Source organism: Scleropages formosus, chromosome 8, assembly GCF_900964775.1.
Source record: "Scleropages formosus chromosome 8, fSclFor1.1, whole genome shotgun sequence".
Taxonomy (NCBI): domain Eukaryota; kingdom Metazoa; phylum Chordata; class Actinopteri; order Osteoglossiformes; family Osteoglossidae; genus Scleropages; species Scleropages formosus.
The window spans coordinates 3,321,417-3,329,826 of NC_041813.1; the positions used below are offsets into that span (position 1 = coordinate 3,321,417).

Genomic DNA, 8,410 nt, shown 5'->3' on the forward strand with positions numbered 1-8,410 from the left:
GTGTACAACAGAGTTACAGCCAGTATGGTGCTTTTTCAGTGGGTTTGCTTATATATTGAGGTAATGGAACCCTTTCTGTGTTTCATATGGTAGAAGGTTACAAAAAGACTTTTTTTTTTTTTTTTTTTTTTTTTGACACCCTCGTTGACTCGGTTTGGGTGAAACATAAATTGGAATTATTCATTTATCAGACATTTTAAGGTCTTTATACAATTGTGGGTTTTGGGTGGGACAAGAAAATTCAAGTAATTTTCTTTTGGTAACATCAGTTAACGGACAACCTTGATCTTAAACAGTTTCTTAACAGATAAATATCTTTGAGTACAGAAATTTGCATCCTTTCCCAGCAGACAGGTAACTTCAAAATCCAAATTGGGCTCTATAGCTGTCGTGATTTTTTTCAAGATAGTATACACTAGTAAGGATTTTCTGTTAGGGTAGCAAACTGTAATAGGCACAATGCACACTGGTGTTTGGTAAGAGAACTATTGGTATACTGTACATTCAGCGGTACAGGAGCGGGTGGACACATACTGGTCGTACTTGAAGTCTGTTCATGTAAAGCACTCGTATTTTTCTCACCGAAAGATGTACGGCACTTTGGAGGAAAACATATGCCAAATGAACAAATGTAAATTTAGGGCTATGGTTAGTAGAGAACTGCCATTGAAACAGCAACCCTAACAGTTGTGTGTGGAAGTGGTGTGAATGTCAGTGGTCCCTTTCGTTATTATGAATCGTTATCATCACTAATATTAATTTTCTCTGTCATCCCTTTGTCCAAGTGAGCACATGGTAAGTGCTTGCAAGGGTGTGTACTCGCTTTCATGTGAGAGATGAAATACTTTGGTGCAGTTAACACACCTCTCTCTTCTGGTCTTCCAAAGTCTTTAAAAAGAGATGAAATTATGTAACCTCATATCCCTCTGATGCCCTCTTACATGACATCTTTTGAGTGCTCACAGCCCAGTGCATTTGCTGTGTACAAAGTGTCCTCAAAACACCGACGGCAGACATGCAAGGGAAAATGTCCACTTGGGTCTGACACGGGGCTCTGCGTTATCCATCTACGAAAAGCGACATCATTAACAACTGGAGGCGGGTTGCATGGTATGTATGGAAGGGGATTGTTCATTTTGTGCCACATCATCCACTTGATCAAACAACTGGACAAATTATATCACTGTTTAAATAGGCAAAGGCAGAGAGTGTGTGTGTGTGTGTGTGTGTGTGTGTGTGTGCGTGCGTGCGTTATCTCTCTTTATCACACAACAGGAGAACCGAGAGCCATACAGCAGGTGAGCTATGTTGTACGGTTGTTATTTGTATTGAGCTTTTATTATTATTATTATTACTGGACGCATGTCACCGGAACCCAAATGGCCCGTAGGCCACTTTTACGCGGGGGGTGGGTCGGAACCTTCCTGCCAGGTGAGGGAGCAGTGAGGTGCAAGCCTGAGGAGTGGTGAGGGTGGAGCGGGGGGGGGGAGTGAAGGTGGGGGGTGTCACTCACGCTGTTTATTTGGGAGATGCGGACTCCCAGGTCAAACGGCTCAGGTGCATCAGTCCCGCTCAGACGCCTCTTCCTTGTTTTTGCTCCTCGCTGTGCTCTTTCTCCTCCTCTTCCTTCTCCTCCTCGGGGCTCTCATGGCAGTCCCACGTGCACCTGGCCACCCGGCACAGTAACCGATGGACCTACTGCCACCTCTGATGGAGCCTGACTTTGCCCGGGGCCGCACGCACACTGCCTCGCCAAATGGGACGAGCGCACGTCCGAGCACGTCCCCACGCGCCAAGCTGCTGCTCGAGGTGCTCATGGTGCTCATGTGTCTGGGCGCCGTGACAGGTGGGTGTGGGGGGGGCTGTGCTGTGCCCCTCTCCTTATTTCTCATATCGCTGCTTATGTAGTTGGATCATTAATAAATGTTGTGTAGTACGCTAAATAACTTACTTTTTTTTTTTCCTGAAAAAACAACGTGGATCAGACTTTATGGTGCGAAATTACTATTATCAAAATATATCACTGCAATACATGCCAGACTTGCCATTTTGTATCAAGTCTATTTCAGTCTTTTTATGTTTGTTCTATATGTTTCATAGTCTTAAAAATGTCCGTATAAGGAAATATAATAGTCCACGTAAGTAGAACTGGTACATTAGTGGTTAGAGCTACTGCCTTTGGCTCCAACGGTTGTAGGTTTGATCCCCACCTCCAGGTGTAGTACACTTGAGTTTGAGCAAGGTACTTACCCTAAATTGCTCCAGTAACATTACCCGACTATATGAACAGGTCAGTAATTTTAAGTCTCTTTGGGAAAAAGTGTCAGATAAGTGTATAAATGCTGTGGCTGCAAGATATTTTTTTTTAATAACTACAGTTCCCCCCATGCGGGTGCATCTTAGAAAAGAACTGTTATCTTCATAAGATGTGTAAAACGGTTCCTTGCCGATATTGGATGTATGATCCATGTAATAAGTGTTGGTCACTTGGTTGTTCAGTCGATTGATTGATTAATTGATCGATTGGTTGCCTGTTCATGGTCAGGTAACATCCTCGTCATCGTAATCATTGCTGCCACAAAGAGGTTCCACTCAGTGACATCTGTCCTCGTCATTAACCTGGCCATCAGCGACCTGCTCGTGGGCGTGGGTGTCATGCCCTTCGTGGCCATGTCTCTCCTCAACAGCGGCTGGGTCTCCTGCAACGTGAGTCTCCTTTCCTGAGCTCTTGTCGGCCTTTTGCATGCGGCCGCCTGCCCATCGCCACCCAGTAAAACAAACATTTCACAGCTGAAATTAATGGGTTTCTTCAGCGGTCGCTCAGCACGTCTGCCAGGTGCCATCTTGGCTGTTCCGATCCCGCCGTCTCCTTCCTCTCCCCACAGGACCTGTGTTTGTATGTAGGCTACACCTCCTCGGTGTACTGTACTGCCTCGGTGCTCACGCTAGCCGCCATTGCCCTGGACCGCTACTACTCCATCATCGATTGCCTGCGCTACAAGTCGCGCTGCACCGTGTGGCGGACGGGGACGGCTGTCGTCTGGATCTGGCTGCAGGCCATACTGACCAGCTGCCCGCCTCTGCTGGGCTGGAGCAACGTGACCTACGTGAGGCCCATGTACAGCTGTGCCGTCAACTGGTCCAGCAGTCCGAGCTACACCACCTTCATGGCCGCCCTCTCCTTTCTGGTTCCGGCTGCTGTCATCCTGTTCTGCTACGTGAAGATCGTCCGGGTGGCCCGCAGCCACGCCCGCAGGATCCATGACCTGGAGGGCCACCTGCAGCGCAACCGCCGAATCCCCTCTCCCGGTGACCCTGCAGATCAGTGCCGGGAGGCACCCACATCCTCCGGGCTGGTGTACTCTCTGAGCGGGAGGTTGGTCTCCGAAACCCACGGGGGACTGAATGAGTTGGGACCGGGTCTCCACAGTGACAACCCCTCTGCTGGCCCTCAGCCTGGGGGTCGTCTGCACGCCTTCTTCACGCAACTCCAAAGCAGCAGCCAGCAGCACCAGTACAGCTCGAACCCACACCATGGCGTTGTGCGACTCCTGTTGGTCATATCTGCCTTCCTTCTCTGCTGGACACCGTACATGTGCGTGGCTCTGGTGCAGGCTGTGGAGAAGGCCCTGTCCCTCCCCTCCAGCCTCATCCCACCATCGGCGGTCACCTTCTCCTACTGGTTGGTGCTCTTCAACTCCGACATCAACCCGCTACTGTACGCGCTGCTCAGCCAGCGCTTCCAGGGGGCACTCAGGACCCTCCGGCGCAAGTTGCGGGCCAGCCTAGGAGGTGCCGTGTGGAGAGGGGGCAGGAGAGGAGCGGGGACTGAGGACGAAGACGGAGGCTGTCAGGACCCATGCGCTTTAACGGTCGCGCGTTATCGATCTCAGCAGAGCCACGGAAGTGCGCCAACAGAAAGGACAGGCTGCCGCTGCTCCGTCTTCTCGCTGGGCTCAGACATCCCCGACAGCTACGGGGGGCGCCTGGGCAGCGTCTTCCTCCCAGGCAGCCCCTCCTCCTCCTCCTCCCTGTGGAAGGAGGGAGGTGGCGAGTGCTCCTGTGGGAAAACTGAATGCCTGCAGGTGCCCTCCCGTCCACAAGAGGGCGGTAGGCTTCCGTCATCGGCGCCCACGAAGGACCGGCAGGCTACGTTCTTTTACGGCCAGATCACCGTGAGGGTGGAGCACGATGTGCGCTGATGAATGATGCATCAGCTCGTGATGTGTGTTGCCCAGTCCTCTAGAATGGAACGACACGGTACAGGTTGTGGAACGTACCAACATCGATCGACCCCGTGTTTTGAAACCAAGGTACAGGTTACATTCCTTACCACAATGAGGTCCATTTTTACATTTACATTTATTCATTTGACTGACGCTTTTCTCCAAAGCAACTTACAGTTGTAAGGTTATGGGTATTTATCCATTTATACAGCTGGGTAATTTTACTGGAGCAATTTAGGATAACTACATCGCTCAGCGGTACTACAGGTGGAGGTGGGGATCGAACCTGCAACCTTTGGGTCCAAAGGCAGTACTATATAAATAGTGATTTGTCTGACAGCACAGCAGGTGCACAATGGTTATAGCCATCACGATCCATTGGAAGGACCCCGATTAGAATTGTGCTCCCGCTGTACTACCCTTGAGCGAGGTAAACATTCTTCTCATTGGAAGATGTTTTGGATAAATGTCCCCTAAATTAAAAAAAAAAAAAAAAGTCTTTGCAGACATTCTTCTTGGTTTGAGCTGTCAAAAGTACTTTCAGATGCTTTTACCTTAACATCACTTTTATTAATAGGGAATCTTTAATAAATGAAAAATTTCTAAGGATTTAATGGATGAATTCCAGCTCCTCTGAACAATCACCAAATTTTCTGCCAGTTGTTGACATCATTAATGCCATGTACGGCCCTCTTGTGGGATGATGTTTAGCCACTCCTGAATGGCCAAGTTCTCTCCCTTGCCGCGGATCTCCTTTCGGATCATTGCTCACTCAACTGCAGGCCTCTTTGCCAGGCTTTTATATAAAAGTCATCTATCTTTCAATCTCCCTCGTGGCCTAGGAGACGGGGGGCTTTCAAGTTTGAAAAAATTTGACGCAGGTTAAGAAAACTCACTTAAGTAACATCATATTTCAATGTCAAATAAAAGGTTGTAAATGCTTTAAATGCTCCAATAATTGATGTGTTTTAAATAAGCACCAGTACATTGTTATGTATTTTTTGTATATTGCATGGAGAGGCAATTAAATCTTGTTTTAGAGGAATTTTGTATGAAAGTGTGTGAAGGTGCAGTGTTTTTTAGTGCCTTCGATGTAGTGCTCATTGTTTTACTGCTAACACCTTAATATCTTTAATAATACCTGAAAAGACCCGTGAACTTTTCTAAAATTCTGAGTTGAAATGGGCAAGTATAGAAAATAGCTCTTAATTTTTTTTTGCCCTTTCAAACATTATATTCCCTGCATCTTCACAAAATTGTGGTCTATTCTGCTGTTACATTTTAATTGATTCATGGGGGGGGGGGCATCCTAAATCTAAGTGTGTGCTGTTGTGCATATGAATATTTCTCAGGGACAACAGACAGCAGATGTTATAAACTGAATTAATTGTTTATTCACACAGTATTTGTTCTGAAATGTGATAACTGTATGTTGCATTTCAGTGTAAAAACCATCATTCCTTACAAAGGTTTACAGTTACATCTAGCAATAATCCCAGAGGAATACAATATACTATTTTATTGCCATTATAAAAAATGACAATGGGAGACAGCATCGATGTAATCTATTGCAAAAATAAAACTAAAAAAGGCGGTGAAACCCAGCTGCTCAGTTCTGACCAGTCATGTCCACATGCCTTTCCCGCTTACTACTGTAAGTTGACCACTTACAGGCAATTCAGATACACAGCATCATAAATACTTTAGCCTACTGACAGATACTCAATTCCCTCCTTTTGTCAGACTTAAGGAGCCTGATGACGGTCCTTAATTAAGTACAAAGGTACCCTGCCTCTATCCATCCATTATAATGGATATAATGATAATTATCAATAACATCTTGTCCATTCCAGGGTTCTGCTTGTCAGAAGCCTATTCAAGAAGCATCGGGCTTCAGGCAGGGTATCCCCTGGATGGGATGCCGGCCCATCACAGGGCGATCATGCACTGTGGGCAATTTAGAGTACCCAACTGACATGAAACATGTCTGGAGTGTGGGAGGAAACCAGACCACTCGGTGGAATCCCACGCGAACGCGGAAGAGGCAAACTCTGTACAGACCGAACCCGATTCAAACCCACAACCAAGGTGCTGCGAAGCACCAGGGCTACCCGCTGTGCCACCCCAAAGAGTAAAATATTCACAGAGTACAATGTTTATATACTGTATATATATATAGAGAGAGTGGCTTTGCTGGTGGGAACTCATTGTGTACAGAACACCACTGAATTGTCAGCGTGAGGTAATTCTGTTATATTCGAAAATCAAATTTATTTAGTGAAAATTCAGGCATAAAATAGGTAATGCTGAAATGTTATGGCTTTAAATTATTGCAAAGGTGCGCCGAGGAGTCGAGCCGATGTCGTTATAGGCACAGGCAGACTCGAAGTCGAGTCGGCGACCGTAAAACCGATGAAGGAAGTGGCAGGGAGACCCATATCTGTCAGTAAGCACACAAGCAAATGAATGGACCTCTCGTAAACACACGGCCTATTTTGCCTTTAATTCCACCAGACAGGCGTGAAAACTGTTGGTCCGAGGCCAGGGCGGCGCGTGCCGTTCCAGCACAAAGGGAACACAGCGTGAGCGTGAATGGTCTGAGCAGCGGTCGTACATTCGCGGCAAGCCGGACGCATAGGGACGATACCCAGAACCCCCTGCACCTCAGCCCCTTTAGTCCCTCAAAGCTCCATGTTGGAAATCCTGCTGCACTTCGTACTTTTTGGAAGGAACCCCTTCTTCTACCCCGTGTCCACCCACCAACCTCGGAAAGCCCACCTCATCATTCGCATCCTGTCCTAGTGTCACAGTTCCATGTCTCAACACCTGGGCACCCATTTGCTTTTCACAGTGTTCAAATTGTACAAGCGTTGTCGCCGATGGGGAAAAAAAGCTAAAATCATACCTAACTGACCTAACAAAAATATCTTTATTTCTTTATAAACGTAATCTCCCACCCCACCCCTGTTGAAGCCAATGCTTGACAGCCGCCACCAGTTGTTGTGATGAGTTGAAGAAGATAAAGGCTTGAAATTCACAGTTCCCTACTGGGTGAAATGTAGTAAGCTGTGTGGGCAAAGAAACACGTTTAAAGTATGTAAAACATACACTTGCTGTCACAGCACATACCTTCCTTATCCTTATTACTGACGCTATTGAAATTATTTCCCCAAAAACGAACACGGGTGGTACTGTCCATCACGCAGCAAAGTGAACGAGTCCCGCTCCGTTTTTCCGACTGCGGCAGGTTCGGAATCCAAGGCCCGGTGATTTCAAGTGAGTTTTGTTTCATTTAAAAAGCACGAGGACAGCAAGTCAGGCCAACGGCTCCTCCGACTGCAGCCTTCCGGGCCGCGTGCCGCCGCTCCGCTGCCATCGAGGGGACGGCAGGCGCTTGGCCCTCTGGGAAATTTCTTGTGGCAGGTGGCCTGATCCTTGGGAAGCTGTCTCCACAGGATTGAGGCATCAATGCAGAAGGAAATCTGAACCTTTAAAACATTCTTCATCTTAAAAAAACAGTTGTTTCAATGTCTGTGAGGCCAATACCATTCATACTCTTGATCGGATGAACAGCGAAGGTGCTCCAAGGTAGTGCAGAATATGTACAGTGCACTGAAGGCAGGTGTACACCGTTTCCAATTGACCTCAGGGACAAGCTGAGAATCAGTCAAACCCTCTTCTCGCATTTTTCTTTGGATTAGCGTAAGAACGTTCTGCTCACGCCGACCAACAGGGGCTGGTCGCCCTTTATTCAGATTCCTACACTTTTTTTCTTCCCGTCTTCTTTTTTCCCGCTCCTTCAGCTGTCTCTGACATCACAGAGAGCCACCGTGCGTTTCCCGGTGCCCGGCAGAGTGTCCGGAAAACAAGTAAACGTTGCCGAAGGACACTGCAAATGATGCCCCGCTGATGAAGAAACAGTGTGTGTGATCAGGGTAAGAACATGGTAATGGGAGGGGAGCCAGGCAAGAAACAAGTGAATAGGCCTAACTCATGCAAAAAACTTTTCTTTCAAATTGCACAGGACTGCTAGTCTTCATATAAAACGTTAAAAAAGAAATGCATGTTTATTTTAGATCTTAGAAACAATAACATCTGTGCTTTTTTTTGCTTCATTTCAGTAGGATAATAAAATCTTTAATATGCTTATTGAGCGAATAAATGATCGAAGCATTTTTGCAGGT

General features: G+C 47.0%; 1 protein-coding gene across 2 annotated transcripts; it reads left to right on the forward strand.

The window, feature by feature from the left end:
* The first annotated feature begins 187 nt into the window (after positions 1-187).
* On the forward strand, positions 188-4,375 carry LOC108942717 (5-hydroxytryptamine receptor 1D). Of its 2 annotated transcripts, XM_018766188.2 has the most exons (4): positions 188-1,110; positions 1,655-1,846; positions 2,546-2,706; positions 2,886-4,375. In XM_018766188.2, exons 2-4 carry the CDS (start codon positions 1,690-1,692, stop codon positions 4,200-4,202), a joined length of 1,635 nt encoding a protein of 544 aa, XP_018621704.1. In that variant the 5' UTR covers positions 188-1,110; positions 1,655-1,689; the 3' UTR covers positions 4,203-4,375. The 2 variants fall into 2 exon arrangements, with proteins under 2 accessions (XP_018621704.1, XP_018621703.1); XM_018766187.2 differs by lacking the exon at positions 188-1,110 and having other exon boundaries at positions 1,462-1,846.
* Positions 4,376-8,410: the final 4,035 nt, after the last annotated feature.

What these genes read in the sequence shown, in the direction of transcription:
- LOC108942717 (XM_018766188.2), top strand. Translation starts at nt 1,690, where the DNA reads ATGGACCTACTGCCACCTCTGATGGAGCCTGACTTTGCCCGGGGCCGC. An exon ending in GTGTCTGGGCGCCGTGACAG is followed by an intron (nt 1,847 to 2,545) that starts GTGGGTGTGGGG and finishes GTTCATGGTCAG; the next exon opens with GTAACATCCTCGTCATCGTA. An exon ending in GCGGCTGGGTCTCCTGCAAC is followed by an intron (nt 2,707 to 2,885) that starts GTGAGTCTCCTT and finishes CTCTCCCCACAG; the next exon opens with GACCTGTGTTTGTATGTAGG.